Source organism: Salvelinus fontinalis, chromosome 23, assembly GCF_029448725.1.
Source record: "Salvelinus fontinalis isolate EN_2023a chromosome 23, ASM2944872v1, whole genome shotgun sequence".
In the NCBI taxonomy this organism is placed as follows: Eukaryota; Metazoa; Chordata; class Actinopteri; order Salmoniformes; family Salmonidae; genus Salvelinus; species Salvelinus fontinalis.
The window spans coordinates 41,634,712-41,650,405 of NC_074687.1; the positions used below are offsets into that span (position 1 = coordinate 41,634,712).

Below are 15,694 nucleotides of genomic sequence, written 5' to 3' on the forward strand. Positions count from 1 at the left end.
GGGTGATTTAATTCGTTGAGAAAGAACAAGGCGGAAAGAAATTAGCTGGTGTTCATTGGAGAAGGACTAGTGCACTAGCTCCACCTAGTGGTACAGTTTATATTACCTTATGAGGTCACTCCTATTGCACGGCGAAACACTCAACTGTATGGGAGCATTCCAAATGGCACCCCGTTCACGATATAGTGTACAACTTTTGACCTGGGCCAGTAGGGCTCTCAACAATAATGCTAACCATCTCATTGGATTTAAAGTTCAGTGAAAAAAAGTAATAAAAATAAATATTATTTCCCCACGTTAATTCAACACCATCACGTTTCATTATTTGGTTGACATAACATGGGGACAACATTGTTTCAACCAGTTTGTCTGAAAACAAGACAAATGCATAGCTTCATTTATTGTATGTAACTACTTGTGACTGCATGATTTCATGTCGTAATGACCATAGTCCTGTGTGGTGTTCTAGGCATTGAGTTGACTGGGGAGAAAGAGGTGGATCTGGCCACTCAGGTCCAGGAGCTGCTGGAGTTCCTTCACGAGAAGCAGCATGAGCTGGACGTCAGCGCTGACCAGACCCAGAAGAGACTGCAGGAGTGTCTGCAGCTCCGCCACCTGCAGTCAGAGGTCAAACAGGTGGGTGTACACCCATGCTTATATATTATAGGGGTAACGAGGGCGAACTGGGCTGGTGAGAGTCCAGGGCTGTCTCAAACACACACACACTCAACCAAACACTCACACACACACACACATACATGCAAACCCGCACGTGCAAATATACACGCACATCCACCCAGCAGAATAAACCCTACATCAAACAGTCAGTGTGAGTGCATGGCTGCCAGCAGTGATTCAATATTTGATCAATGACTGGCTTGTATTAGCTTCTTGGTGAAGACAGCTGTTCACTCCTCTCAAACGTTTTTGTCTACTGATCTGCCTGTATGGCCCAGAGTCAAATGTGAAGTCAATGTATGCCAGTGCCATTGAAAAACACTCAACTCGATTATTGAATCATTTCTCAGACAGACTAGTAATGTATTGTCTGTGTCAATCTGAGCGTGCCTCTCAAATGGTACCCTATTCCCTATATAGTGCGCTTCTTTTGACTAGAGCCCTATGGACTATGTAGGGAGTAGAGTGCCATTTGGGACGCATTCTGAGAGAGCAAGCTCTCTGGGGAAATTTCAATCTGAATGACAGTTTGACAGAGAGCACATTTAGCTGTGTGCCTTCCTCACTATACAGGAAATAGACAAACTGTGGAAATACAGAGGAATAAAATCGTCTGGATCGCTCTCTCAAACTGAAGTCTGCCGGACCATCCACGTAGCAAATCACCTCTTAAAGTCAAATGAAATATAACAATGAATGATTCGGCCTCAATATCAATGCAGGTGGATATTTATCGGATAAATGCTGCAGTTTCCGTAAATAATGGATGATGTTTGTCGCAGTGCTAGTGACACACATCATGTACGCCACATGTAGAAAGTCAGTAGAGTTACTGCTCCTGCTGTTATTGACCGTTTTTCAAGTCTCAGGGCTCCCAGGAAAAAGATTTCAATCTGTCGTACTTCCCCGGTGAAAATGTACCTCGTATATATATAAAGGAGAAAGAAATGAAACAGCGTGCACTGTTAGATCAGTGAACCGACTCAGTGGCCTTGTGGTTAGAGTGTCCGCCCTGAGATTGGAAGGTTGGGAGTTCGATCCCCCGGCCGAATCATAGCTAAGACTGTAGGAATGGGACCCAATCCGTCTCTACTTGACACTCGGTGTTAAGGAGGTAGATTGGGAGTAAGGCTCTGCCATAGACTAGTGTCCTGTTCAGGGGGTGTACTTGTACGTCAAGCTGCCTTACGCAACAGGAGACAGGCTCCTATGAGTCATTCCGGCTCGTGGAAGATGAATTACTCATGTTATGACGTACTGCAAATCCCATCACCATTTGCAGTAGCGCTAGCTAGCTAGTGGTGAAAAATCTATAGCCATGCAGCCGCATAACCCTATCACAGATGGTTGGGTTCCCTCACACCGTCCGCGGTTTCTTTCCTCATCTCGCGCCAGCTTCCTTCTGCACTAATCTCATTTGGACTGTTGTAATTGAGGGCCAAACTGCTCTCACCGGGGACCTGGGAGTGAAGAGGCTCCACTTTGCATGACGCACTCTAATGGTAATAGGGCTGATTGCTGGAGAGTAGCTATAAAGGAGGCTTCTGGGACTGTGCCCAGTCCAGGTAGTGTGGTTGGTAATGGAGGGAGGGAGGGAAGAAGGGGGGGGGAAAGGTGTAGCAAAGGGAAGGGCTGAGAGAGTGAGAGAGCGAAAGAGAAAGAGGGTGTAGCAGGAGCGAAGGGAGAAAGAAAGAAAGGGAGAAAGAAAGAAAGAGAGTGAGAGGTAGAAAGAAAGAAAGAGAGTGGTACTGATGAGCCATATCCTCTGCACAGCCGGTCTCTGAGTTTTAGGAAGCTAGAGAAAAAAAATGATCCATATGTTTCTAATCCCTCATGGGATTCCTAAATGAACAGAAGGGAACATATGTAATATCTAATCGTTAATATGCCCGTGAAGATTATGCTACTGCTAATCCTAGTTTATCCCCTTGTTTATGTTCAACTATGCCACCGAGCTGTGCTTTCGTGAAGCTCAACTAACTATACCAAAGCTCTTTGTGCCTCTAGTTTGATCTCATGCTTTATTTTGGGATCGCATTAGATATGCATTACATAAGCCTGACTTTTGGTATTTCTAGGTCTGACTCAGTTTTCAACTGCTGTTTGAGGCGAACCATGACTGAGCATGTTCAAAGTCATAAAAAAGTGACATTATTGAATACTGTATTATGTTACGTTACACCAACCAGTTCTTCTAGCCACATTGACCGTAGCTTCCCGTGAGCTGATGGTTGCCCAGACCAGTGGTGGCTGGTGGCACATTAAATCGGAGGACAGGCTCATAGTTATGGCTGGAACGGAATCAATGGAATGGTATCCAACACATCAAACACATAGGATTGGTACCATTCTATTTTAGCCATTATTATGAGACATCCTCCCTCACCAGCCTCCTCTGGCCTAGATCTAACTGTACCGTACCAATGTAAACTCTAAACTCCTCTCCTCTCTGTGTGTCCCCCTGCAGGTCCTGGGCTGGATCCGGAACGGGGAGTCCATGTTGAACGCCAGCATGGTGAATGCCAGCTCGCTGTCAGAGGCAGAGCAACTGCAGAGGGAGCATGAGCAGTTCCAGCTGGCCATCGAGGTAACCGCTCCCCCTCCCCAAAACCAGGCTGACTGACCAGGCTAATCACTGCAACGTGCGCTGTCTTTAAACTACACACACACACAAGCGTGCACGAAGTGTAAACTCTGCATTTGCGTGTGCACACAACACAGCTAAACGCAAAGACATATTTGGTGTGAACTCCGTATACCGTTAAGACACACACACACACGCAGATGCACACACCCGCGCAAACATTGTCTGTCAATGTTACACAGGCTCAGGCGTACACACACACACACACACTATCTGGGGAAAACAGTGCACTGGTTGTTTTCCTTCAGCTCTTTAAATAGCTGCTGCTCTGAGCATGACGGCAGCGCTCACACACAGGATGGGGCTGCTTGGTAAAGTCCTGTTTCAGCACAGACACACACACACACACAGCACGCTGGTGACCTGGCACACAGTCTGGTTCTGCTGTGGCTCTGACTCCGAGTAGTGAAGCCTGGATCCGGAGGCCTGTTCCAGCCCAAGAACCACCACCCAAGACTGTGTGTGTGTGTGTGTGTGTGTGTGTGTGTGTGTGTGTGTGTGTGTGTGTGTGTGTGTGTGTGTGTGTGTGTGTGTGTGTGTGTGTGTGTGTGTGTATACTTGTGTGTATATGTGTTTGTGTGGGTGAGTGTATGCGTGTGAGCATGTGCATGTGTGCTGAATCCTTTCCAGCACAGCTCTGGAATCGATTTGGGGGGAATGAAAATAAGCCCTTTAAGAACCTATTAGCTAACTTTAATTAAATCACTGTGCAGGGTGTAGAGGGAGTTTTCTTAATGTAATCACCATCCCTTCCTCTCTTTGGTATGGGGAGAGATATGCCACTGTGTTGGCTTTCTAGGGTAAATACATTTGTTTCCCATCAGGTTTCTATTGGGACCTATAGAGAGAAAGGGGCAATCTGGGATTCAAACGACAACACAGCGACACCCCGCCACTTTTTTTGGTAGACAGCTGAGGGATGAGGTAAAACAAGCTTATATTTTGGATACTGATGGGGCACGACAGTTGAACCAAACTCACGATGAGGCCTTTATAAGTTACATATTCTTCAAGAATCAATGACCTGCACCTTTAGCATGAAATAACTAATCAAATAAATAATACAAAGACTGAGCTGTATTGTATGCCAAAAAAACAGTTAATTATGTTCAATTATATTATTTTATATGAATACAATTGCTCAGAGAAAGAGCTTCTGTTTAACAAGTGATACTTTTTTCTCTCAAAATGATTGGCATTCCTTTTTTCCATCCCTTTCAATACCTTACCTTTCAAGGGTAACGGCACTGAGCCTTTTTCTCAAATGTTTTATGAGATTGAAGAACACGTTGGGAGGGATCTTAGACCATCCCGCCATACATCCTTGATCATCCACCACCAGACTTTACAGTAGATATGGGGTTCTTTTCTGCTTATGCGTCATTTCGACGCCAAACCCACCACTGGTGTGCGTGGCCAAAGATCTCAATTTTCAGGTCATCCAACAAAATGTAAACGCCTGGTGCTTTGGTCAAATTACATGAAATTTTGGCTTTTTGGCCATGCACACCAGTGGTGTGTTTGGTGCCTAAATGAGAATGCATAAGCAGACAATAACCTCATACCTACTGTAAAATATGGTGATGGATTTTTGATGTTATGGGGCTATTTGGTTTCCACTGGTCCTGGGGCCCTTGTTAAGGTCAACGGCATCATGAACTTTACCCAGTACCAGGACATTTTAGCCAACAACTTGGTTGCCTCTACTGGGAGGCTGAATCTTGGCCGCAAGTGGATCTTCCGGCAAGACAATAACCCCAAGCAGACATCAACATTCACAAAGAAATGGATAATTGACCACAAAATTGACATTTTGCAATGGCCATCTCAGTCTCTGGACATGAACACCGTTTAAAACCTGTGGTTTGAATTGAAGAGGGTAGTTCATAAGTGCAGACGAAGGATATCAAGGATCTGGAAAGATTCTGTATGGAGGAATGGTCTAAGATCCCTCCCAACGTGTTCTCCAATCTCATAAAGCATTTTACAAAAAGGCTCAGTGCCGATATCCTCGCATGGTGAGGTATTGAAAGGTACTGAAAACAGGGATGCCAATCATTTTCACCCATATGTCTTTGAGAGGAGAAATATATATACTGTATATACTAAGTAAACAAAATCTCTTTCTCTGAGAAATTGTATTAGTGTAAAATAATAGAATTTTCTGCATTTGTGAGCATAAAATATAGCCAGTATTTGTATTAATATACATAATATATCATTATACTGTATTTTTTGCTCATCTTTATCAAGGAAATCATTTTGGATTCTAAAAGTAAAACAAATAGATGTAGCAATCATAGATGACCCTTTAAGGGAGTTAAGTCTGGATTTACCTGTCTATATCATATTAGATGCAAAATGGATGTTGTAAAAGTAACTACATTGACAGAGCGTTCTAGATGAACCAGTGACTGTTATGTGATATATACTCCTATAAGATTGATGCTTTATGAAAGGTTTATGGTTCTTGGTCCTATGCTTTCATGGGGAGTCAGCATAGGGTGCCGTCTTTCGGATGGGACGTTAAACGGGTGTCCTGACTCTCTGAGGTCATTAAAAGATCCCATGGCACTTATCGTAAGAGTAGGGGTGTTAACCCCGGTGTCCTGGCTAAATTTCCAATCTGGCCCTCAAACCATCATGGTCACCTAATAGTCCCCAGTTTACAATTGGCTCATTCATCCCCCTCCTCTCCCCTGTAACTATTCCCCAGGTCGTTGCTGCAAATGAGAACGTGTTCTCAGTCAACTTACCTGGTAAAATAACGGTAAAATAAAAAAATAAAATAAATAAAATTTCCCTGGCCCTCCATTAGCTGTGGATCAGAAACCTGGGATGCATCCCAAATGGCACCCTATTCCCTATTAAAGGCCACTACTTTTGACCAGAGCCCTATGAGCCCTGGTCAAAAGTAGTGCACTATAAAGGGAATAGAGAGCCATTTGGGATGTGGCACTGCTTTACGTTATAGTTTAGGAAGGCTTCTAGAGTTAGGTAATGGGACTCGTGTAGAAATTCAATTCCATATTTGTTATGTAACGGTACATTTTCTTCTCGTTCCTATTCTCCAGATATTTTCTATGGATTTTTCATTCAAAGGACAAAATCAATTGCTCATATTCCCTTTGGAAACAATTCCTGTTTTTTTGTGTATGATAATACATAATTTGATTAAGTAGTAACTTAAAGTTAAATACTGCACTCATTCTTGTGTAAGTGCAGAAATGTTGAATTATTCTTGACGGCTTTATTCCTTTTTCTCCTGTATTAGTTTTCTTTGGTGGATTTATAGTTGTAAATCAGGCCTGGTTCTGACAGGAAAAGCACAACATGGTAGTTTGCCTCTATGGGTTTAATTCTGTAAGATTGAATAGACTTGTTAAAATGCATTTCTGTTCAATTCTGATTCATGCTTTCCTTTGTGATGTAGTGCAGCCTAGCCAAGCAAAAACACTGACACCGTTACAACTGAATGTTTTCTTTCTAGAGGACAACGTACACTGAGTGTACAAAACATTAGGAACACCTGCTCTTTCCATGACATAGACTGACCAGGTGAACGCTATGATTCCTTATTGATGTCACCTGCTAAATCCACTTTAATCAGTGTACTTGAAGGGGAGGAGACCGGATAAAGAATGATTTTTAAGCCTTGAGACAATTGAGTCATGGATTGTGTATGTGTGCCATTCAGAGGGTGTATGGGCCAGACAAAATATTTAAGGGCCTTTGAATGGGGTATGGTAGTAAGTGCCAGGTGCACCGGTTTGAGTGTGCCAAGAACTGAAACACTGCTGGTTTTTTCACGCTCAACAGTTTTCCATGTGTATCAAGAATGGTCCACCACCCAAAGGACATCCAGCCAACTTGACACAACTGTGGAAAGCATTGGAGTCAACATGGGCCAGCATCTCTGTGGAATGCTTTCGACACCTTGTAGAGTCCATACCTCGACGAATTGAGGCTGTTCTGAGGGCAAAGGGTGGTGCAACTCAATATTAGGAAGGTGCTCCTAATATTTTGTACACAGTATATATGAGATGAGGGAAAATGAGGAGAGAAGAAGTGCAGATGACGTTACATCACAAATTGCACCCTATTCCCTATATCGTGCACTACTATTGACCAGGGTCATGGTCAAAAGTAGTGCATGATAATAGGGAATAGGGTGCAATTTGGGACGTAGACATTGAGAGGCCATATGGAAAGATAATTGCATTTATTCTTAGTGTGACAGTATCTTTCGACAGCTCCAGACAAGTAGCTAATGAAATGTCACTTATCTTTAAGCCTCTCATATTTTTGCATCTTTTTTTAAATAAAAACAAAAATCAACTTTAAATCATAATTTATTGCAAGGTTTTAATCACATAGGCAATGACGTCCAAAGGATACCCGAGCTCCCAAAATGCCTTGCAAGCACCATACTAGACTGGACTACAGTCAATGGCATATATCAAGTCTTTAGGCAAAAAGGTTAACATTACCATGCTTTCCTCACCTATGGTTCAGCCCCAAAAAACAACATTGTAGAAAACCCATTTCAACAAAAGAATATATAAAGTCTTGGCACATGTTGTAAAAACACATCATATTTACACTGTTAAAATGAACACATGATCATGTAACATTGTCATGTCACTTACCCTGAACCTAAACAGCCCCTCTCTCTCCTTCTCTCTCTGTGTCCGTCCCCCTCAGTCCCTGTTCCATGCCAATTCTCTCCAGAAGACCCACCAGAGTGCCCTGCAGGTGCAGCAGAAGGCTGAGGTCATGCTCCAGGCGGGCCATTTTGACCCGGACGGCATACGGGCCTGCGCCGAGAAGGTGGCCATGCACTGGCAACAGCTCATGCTCAAGATGGAGGATCGTCTCAAGCTGGTCAACGCTTCTGTGGCCTTCTACAAGACCTCAGAGCAGGTGTGTGTCCACACCACCCCCACATAGCTCTCCCTTTGTTTTTAGGTGTGGCGCAATCACTCAAGAACCACCTCAAGCATTTCCCATCCATTGAGACAAATGGTGGTGGTGGCCTGGAGGGCCTCCATCTTGTCATCCTGTCCCTATAGAAAAGGCTGCATATTGGTAGAATGTCCGGTTCTGTGACGGCACCTCAAAATTGTGTCCAACGTAGCATGAAGACTAACTGAGACCCCTGTGCCCTCCTCAGGTGTGCAGTGTGCTGGAGAGTCTGGAGCAGGAGTACAGGAGGGATGAGGACTGGTGTGGTGGCCATGACAAGCTGGGAGCCATGGCCGAGACGGACCATGTCATCCCCCTCATCAGCAAACACCTGGAGCAGAAGGAAGCCTTCCTCAAGGTACAGCAGAGAAACATGGTTGTGTCTCAAATGGTTCCCTATTCCCTGTGCCTCCTTTGTCTGCGGTGGTAGATCATGTTCGTCTGCAATTAAAATAATAAAACAACACAGACAATTAGCTAGTATACAGTACAGATAAATACGTAGCTAGCTAGCGATCCCATTTAGCTACAAACTTAGCAAACAAGCAGATGAACGTAGCTAGCTAGCTATTAGCCACACTAGCTGGGTCATGACTCAAGATCAAGAACAGTCGCCACCCCCTCTTTGTTCCTTTTCCCCAAACGCGGCAAATGCATAACGGCATAATGACCCAGCTAGCTAGCTAGAATCAAAATGGAAAAACTCCAGGGAAAATTCAGTGGTGTCACTAACTATGTGAGGACGACAGTAATAAAAAGTATACTTGAAACTAGCTAACGTTACAGAATAAATAGCTAGAGCAATATTAGCAAGTTAATACATTAGAGTGGGACGCAACCCATGTTCTGTTGATCATTAATTTGCTGCATATTCACAGACCATGAACTCGGGCTGTTCTGTCTGTCTGATTCTCTTCAGTAGGACACATCTGTATTCTGCAACACGTAGCTGTTAGGTTTCATATTGATTTTCCCTTTACAGAACTGAAATACATGTCCACCTCTTGCAAGACATGTTGTGAATGCCAGTTTACTTGTTGTCAACTAAAAACGAATAACCATGTTGACAGTGATGTATCTATGGTGTCACACATGCAATATCTTAACCTCAGTTTCAATGTATTCTGGATGGTAGTTGTGGATATGTCGTCCGTTGCAATGATCCTGTTTCGACAATGTCCCTTCTTGTGGCCCAGGCATGCACGTTGGCCAGGAGAAATGCTGAGGTATTCCTGAAGTATATCCACAGGAACAACGTGGGTATACCTGGTGCTTCAGGCCACGCCAGAGGACCCGAGCAGCAGGTTAAAGGTCAGTCACAACAGCCTTATTGCACGATCATGTGTGTGTCCCAAATGGCATCCTAAATGGCACCCTATTCCCTATATAGGAGCTAATAATAATAATATTTCATTTGTGGAGTGAGTTTCCCCAGACTCACTGCACGCCTACTTTTGACCAGCGCTGGTCAAAAGTAGTGAACTATATAGGGAATAATAGGGTGCCATTTGGGACACACTTATATTGAGTACTGAGCACCAGACCTTATACCTTACTGTTACTAACTCTTTTAATGCTCTTCTTCTTTAGGAAATGTACATATTTATTTTTACGTTCAGTTGAACTTACTTCTAAAGTATCTTATGTTCTATATGGAATAGTGAGGGTTGTGTTTGAAACCACTGTGTTGACAAAATGCTAACTTCTGTCTGTGCTCCCTGGTCTCCCTCTCCTCTCTAGCCATCCTCAATGAGCTGCTCCAGAGGGAGAACCGGGTTCTGCACTTTTGGACCATGAAGAAACGGCGCCTGGACCAGTGCCAGCAGTACGTGGTGTTCGAACGCAGTGCGAAACAGGTGAGCTAGATGGACACTCAATCACTATGGTACTTTTTAATGGTAAATTTACCAACATATATTATGATAAATAGATTTGAAACGTGTATCTTGTTATGGTAAATGGTGAAATATAAGTATAGCCAGTTACAATTGTAATGGCTTAGAAGATAATAAGAAAAGAAGAACAATATTTACCTGGCTTAAAGAGGAATATAATATCTATTGTTTACAGGAAACTCATTCAACAATTTTAGATGAAGTTGTGTGGAAAAAAGGACTGGGGTGGGGAAATATACTTCTCCCATGGGGAAAGAAACTCAAAAGTGATATTAATCAACAGTAATTTGGATCCGAATGTGCAAATTGTCCAAACAGATCCGTAAGGTAGATGGATGATTTTAAATATGTTACTGGACCATAAACAGATATGGGTCATTAACCTTTACGGACCAAATAATGATGATCCACACTTCTTTGAAAGTATATATAATAAATTATCAACCCTACAAGACTCTATTATTATGGTGGGAGATTTTAATACTGTTTTAAATACCTCAATGGACCGTAAAGGAAATCACACAAACTATCACCCTCACGCTATTAAGGAAGTCATGACTGTCATGGATATATTGGAACTAGTGGATATATGGAGGCTTAAATATCCTGACCTACTGAGATATACATGGGGGAGGCTCAACCAAGCTAGTCGTCTTGACTACTTTCTTATGTCATTTCTTATGTCACCAAAAGTTTAAAAAGTGTTGATAGGGGATAGAATGCAGTCGGACCATCAGATAATTGGCATATACATTACTCTTACCACGTGGGCGAGGATATTGGAAATGTAATCAAAGCCTATTGGATGATAACTTGTTTTTAAGTAGGACAGCATTTCCAATAGCATACTGTAGGTACAGCAAATCCCCTTATTGAATGGGACACTTTTAAATGTGACTTTAGAGGCCATGCAATTCAGTACTCATCTCTAAAACAAAAGCAATTTAGGTCAAAAGAGCATACAAACCAAGGAAATAGAAGGTCTAACAGAACAGATAGATAGCGATAAAAACTCCGCCATAAGGGCTCAGAATAAGTTAGAGGAAAAACAAAACGAAATGGAGGAACTTATTCAAGAAAGATCAAGTGTAATATATTGTAAAAAATAAAGCAAACTGGATGGAATATGGGGACAAATTGCACCAAATAATTTTTTATCTTCATCTTAGAAATGCTACCAAAAAGAATTTACTGAAACTTGTTAGAAATGACGGTCACCCATGATTCACCAAATTATATTTTGAAAGAGGTACTTTAAGCATATGTTTTCAGTCTCCTCCAGCTCCTCTAACCGAAGCTAATTGTATGTATTTTTTTTCTATTAATAATGTAAAAGTAACAACCGTGCAGAAAGACTCATGTGAAAGCGAAATTACAGAGGAGGAACTTCTTCATGCAATTAAAGCCTTTAAGTCCGGGAAAACTCCAGGGCTGGATGGCATACCAATTGAGGTACACCAAACCTTTTTTGATATACTCAGAGGACCGTCATTAGCATGTTTTAACCACTCCTATAGAAATTGTAGATTATCAGACACTCAACAAGAAGGTCTGATTTCGTTATTACTGAAACAAGTGGGAAATATAAAGATCCAGTCCATAAAAAAAATTGGAGGCCCCTTACACTTCAATGTTGTGATGCAAAAATTCTAGCAAAATGTATAACGCATAGGATTAAAGGTTTTGTCGGACATTATTCATTCTAATCAGACGATACATTGGAGATAATATAGGGCAAGTACTGGAAACAATAGAACACTATGAAAAAATGGGACTCCAAGCCTGCTATTCATAGCTGACTTTGAAAAGGCTTTTGATAAAGTACAACGAGTTTATATATAAATGCCTGGAACATTTCAATTTTGGACAATCTCTAATAAAATGGGTTAAAGTTATGTATAGTAACCCTCGGTGTAAAATAGTAAAATGGCTACTTCTCAGAAAGTTTTAAACTGTCAAGAGGAGTAAAACAAGGTTGTCCACTATCGGCAAATCTATTTATTATGGCCATGGAAATGTTAGCTATTAAAATCAGATCCAAAAATAATATCAAGGGATTAGAAATCCAGGGCTTAAACACAAAGGTGTCATTGTACACTGATGATTCATGTTGTTTTCTTTTAAATCCACAATTTGGATCCCTCCACAGCCTCATAGAGGGTCTAGATATTTTTTCTAATAATTACAACCAAATTATGATACTATGTATTGGATCACAAAAAAATACAACTTTTACATTACTGTGTAGTTAACCAATAAAATGGTCTGATAGTGATGTGGATATACTCGGTATACATATCCTGAAAGAAAGATATTATCTCACTCTTGCTACCATGGAAAGGTAAATACCTGTCTATTTGTGGGAAAATCCCCCTGATTAAAACTCTTTAGTCATATCCCAGTTGACCTATTTGCTTATGGTCTTGCCTACACCTAGTGAATAGTTTTAAAAATTCTATGAGAAAAAAATATTCCATTTCATTTTGAACGGCAAGAAGTACAAAATTAACCAAGCCTAGTTATATAATGAATATGAATTCAAAGGGCAGAAATGATCAAATATTAAGCATTAGACCTCTCACAAAAGGCTTCAGTTATACAACAGTTATACATAAATCCAAACTGGTTCTCTAGCAAATTAGTAAGACTGACTCACCCTATGTTCAAGAATGGCCTTTTTCCCTTTATTCAGATTACAACCTCGGACTTTCAGTTATTTGAAAAAGAAATCATCTCCCAAATATCACTGTTTTTAAAACAAGTCATATAAATTTGGTTGCAATTTCAATTTAATCCACCAGAAAAGACAGAACAAATAATACACCAAATATTGTGGTTAAATTCAAATATACTAATTATATCATAAATAGGACTGGTGGAGTTGTCACACATGCAGCTAACAAAAACATATGGGAATGTTGGCTCTACCCAAAATTACAACCAACTAAAAAGAGGAAGAGGGAAGTGGAAGGGGGAAAAGTAAGGAACTTGTCTGTCGGCCCTGCCTTAACGACCATAATTGGTTAAAGACAATTGTGATAAATAAAAAAGTATACCAGTTTCATTTAAGGACCAAAAAATGGACAGCCGTGCCATATAGATTGCAAAATAGTTGGGAAGAGATTTTCAACATACCGATTCCACGACACATGGTTTATGAACTGATACGCAAAACAACGGCTTATTCAAAAATGAGAATTTTTCAATTTAAATAATTATAGAAAATTCTTGCAACCAATAGAATGTTATTTATATGGGGGATACAACCTTCCCAGTTCTGCAGATTTTGCTGCGAAGAGACAGAGTCATTAGATCACTTGTTTTGGTACTGTCCATATGTACTGTAGCTCGTTTTTGGTCACAGGTCCAGGAATGGCGGAAGAATTGCAATATTTACCTGGAGCTAACTCCGCAGAAAACACTACTGGGTGATCTGAAAAGTCATAGTCTATCGATCAATATTATAATAATGCTTTTAACAAAATAAAAAAATAGAAGAATAGAGAATAGAAAGGTTCAGAACTTTTGTGAAACATCACAGCACAGTTGAAAAACATATGGCAAATAGAAATCCAATATGGATGTTTCTAAGAGATAGATGGGAGGGGTTGAATGGAGCTGAAGGTTGGGATTAATAACAACAGAAACTAATATAAAACATACTGTGTCCGTAAAATGTATATAGGTTCAGAACTTTTGTGAAAGAGCACAGTTAGAAAGATATGGCAAACCGGATGGACATAAGAAATAGATGGGAGAGGTTGAGGGTAAGGGAAAGACAGGAGTAAAAACATACAAAATAGAACTATTGTAAAATAGACTGTGCATAAAATGTATTTAGCAAGCTGGAAGTAGAAGCCAAGCGTTGTTGTTTACTAGTTTACTCCAATTAGGGGTGGTAGGGTTAGAAAGTAATAAAGGAAAATATATTTTTAAAAGATATGTATGTGTATGTATGCATATGTATGTGTATGTAAACTCAGCAAAAAAAGAAACGTTCTCTCACTGTCAACTGCGTTTAATTTTAGCAAACTTAACATGTGTAAATATTTGTATGAACATAACAAGATTCAACAACTGAGACAAACTGAACAAGTTCCACAGACATGTGACTAACAGAAATGGAATAATGTGTCCTTGAACAAAGGGGGGATCAAAATAAAAAGTAAAAGTCAGTATCTGGTGTGGCCACCAGCTGCATTAAGTACTGTAGTGCATCTCCTCCTCATGGAATGCACCAGATTTGCCAGTTCTTGCTGTGAGATATTACCCCACTCTTCCACCAAGGCACCTGCAAGTTCCCAGACATTTCTGGGGGGAATGGCCCTAGCCCTCACCCTCCGATCCAACAGGTCCCAGACGTGCTTAATGGGATTGAGATCCAGGCTCTTTGCTGGCCATGGCAGAACACTGACATTCCTGTCTTGCAGGAAATCACACACAGAAAAGGCTGTATGGCTGGTGGCATTGTCATGTTGGAGGGTCATGTCAGGATGAGCCTGCAGGAAGGGTACCACATGAGGGAGGAGGATGTCTTCCCTGTGACGCACAGCGTTGAGAGTGCCTGCAATGACAACAAGCTCAGTCCGAGGATGCTGTTACACACCGCCCCAGACCATGATGGACCCTCCACCTCCAAATTGATCCCGCTCCAGAGTACAGGCCTCGATGTAACGATCATTCCTTCGACGATAAACGCGAATCCGACCATTACCTCTGGTGTGACAAAAACGCGACTAGTCAGTGAATAGCACTTTTTGCCCGTCCTGTCTGGTCCAGCAACAGTGAGTTTGTACCCATAGGCAACGTTGTTGCCGGTGATGTCTGGTGAAGACCTGCCTTACAACAGGCCTACAAGCCCTCAGTCCAGCCTCTCTCAGCCTATTGTGGACAGTCTGAGCACTGATGGAGGGATTGTGCATTCCTGGTGTAACTCAGGCAGTTGTTGTTGCCATCCTGTACCTGTCCCGCAGGTGTGATGTTTAAATGTAACGATCCTGTGCAGGTGTTGTTACACTTGGTCTGCCACTGCGAAGACAATCAACTGTCCGTCCTGTCTCACTGTAGCGCTGTCTTAGGCGTCTCACAGTACGGACATTGCAATTTATTGCCCTGGCTACATCTGCAGTCCTCGTGCCTCCTTGTAGCATGCCTAAGGGACGTTCACGCCGATGAGCAGGGACCCCGGGCATCTTTCTTTTGGTGTTTTTCAGAGTCAGTAGAAAGGCCTTTTTAGTGTCCTAAGTTTTCATAACTGTGACCTTAATTGCCTACCGTCTGTAAGCTGTTAGTGTCTTAACGACCGTTCCACATGTGCATGTTCATTAATTGTTTATGGTTCATTGAACAAGCATGGGAAACAGTGTTTAAACCCTTTACAATGAAGATCTGTGAAGTTATTTGGATTTTTATGAATTTTCTTTGAAAGACAGGGTCCTGAAAAAGGGACGTTTCTTTTTTTGCTGAGTTTATGTATATATGTATATTTGCAAAAATATATATGGGTGATTGG

General features: G+C 41.6%; 1 protein-coding gene across 5 annotated transcripts in view; it reads left to right on the forward strand.

The window, feature by feature from the left end:
• LOC129821342 (kalirin-like) overlaps positions 1 to 15,694 on the forward strand; it is a 259,834-nt gene that overhangs the window by 167,956 nt on the left and 76,184 nt on the right. For all 5 annotated transcript variants that reach the window (XM_055878930.1, XM_055878932.1, XM_055878935.1 and 2 more), the window contains exons 15-20: positions 470 to 636; positions 3,146 to 3,265; positions 8,027 to 8,245; positions 8,496 to 8,645; positions 9,484 to 9,598; positions 10,028 to 10,143. In XM_055878930.1, coding sequence (XP_055734905.1) covers positions 470 to 636; positions 3,146 to 3,265; positions 8,027 to 8,245; positions 8,496 to 8,645; positions 9,484 to 9,598; positions 10,028 to 10,143 — 887 coding nt within the window. The remainder of the gene's footprint in view (positions 1 to 469; positions 637 to 3,145; positions 3,266 to 8,026; positions 8,246 to 8,495; positions 8,646 to 9,483; positions 9,599 to 10,027; positions 10,144 to 15,694) is intronic.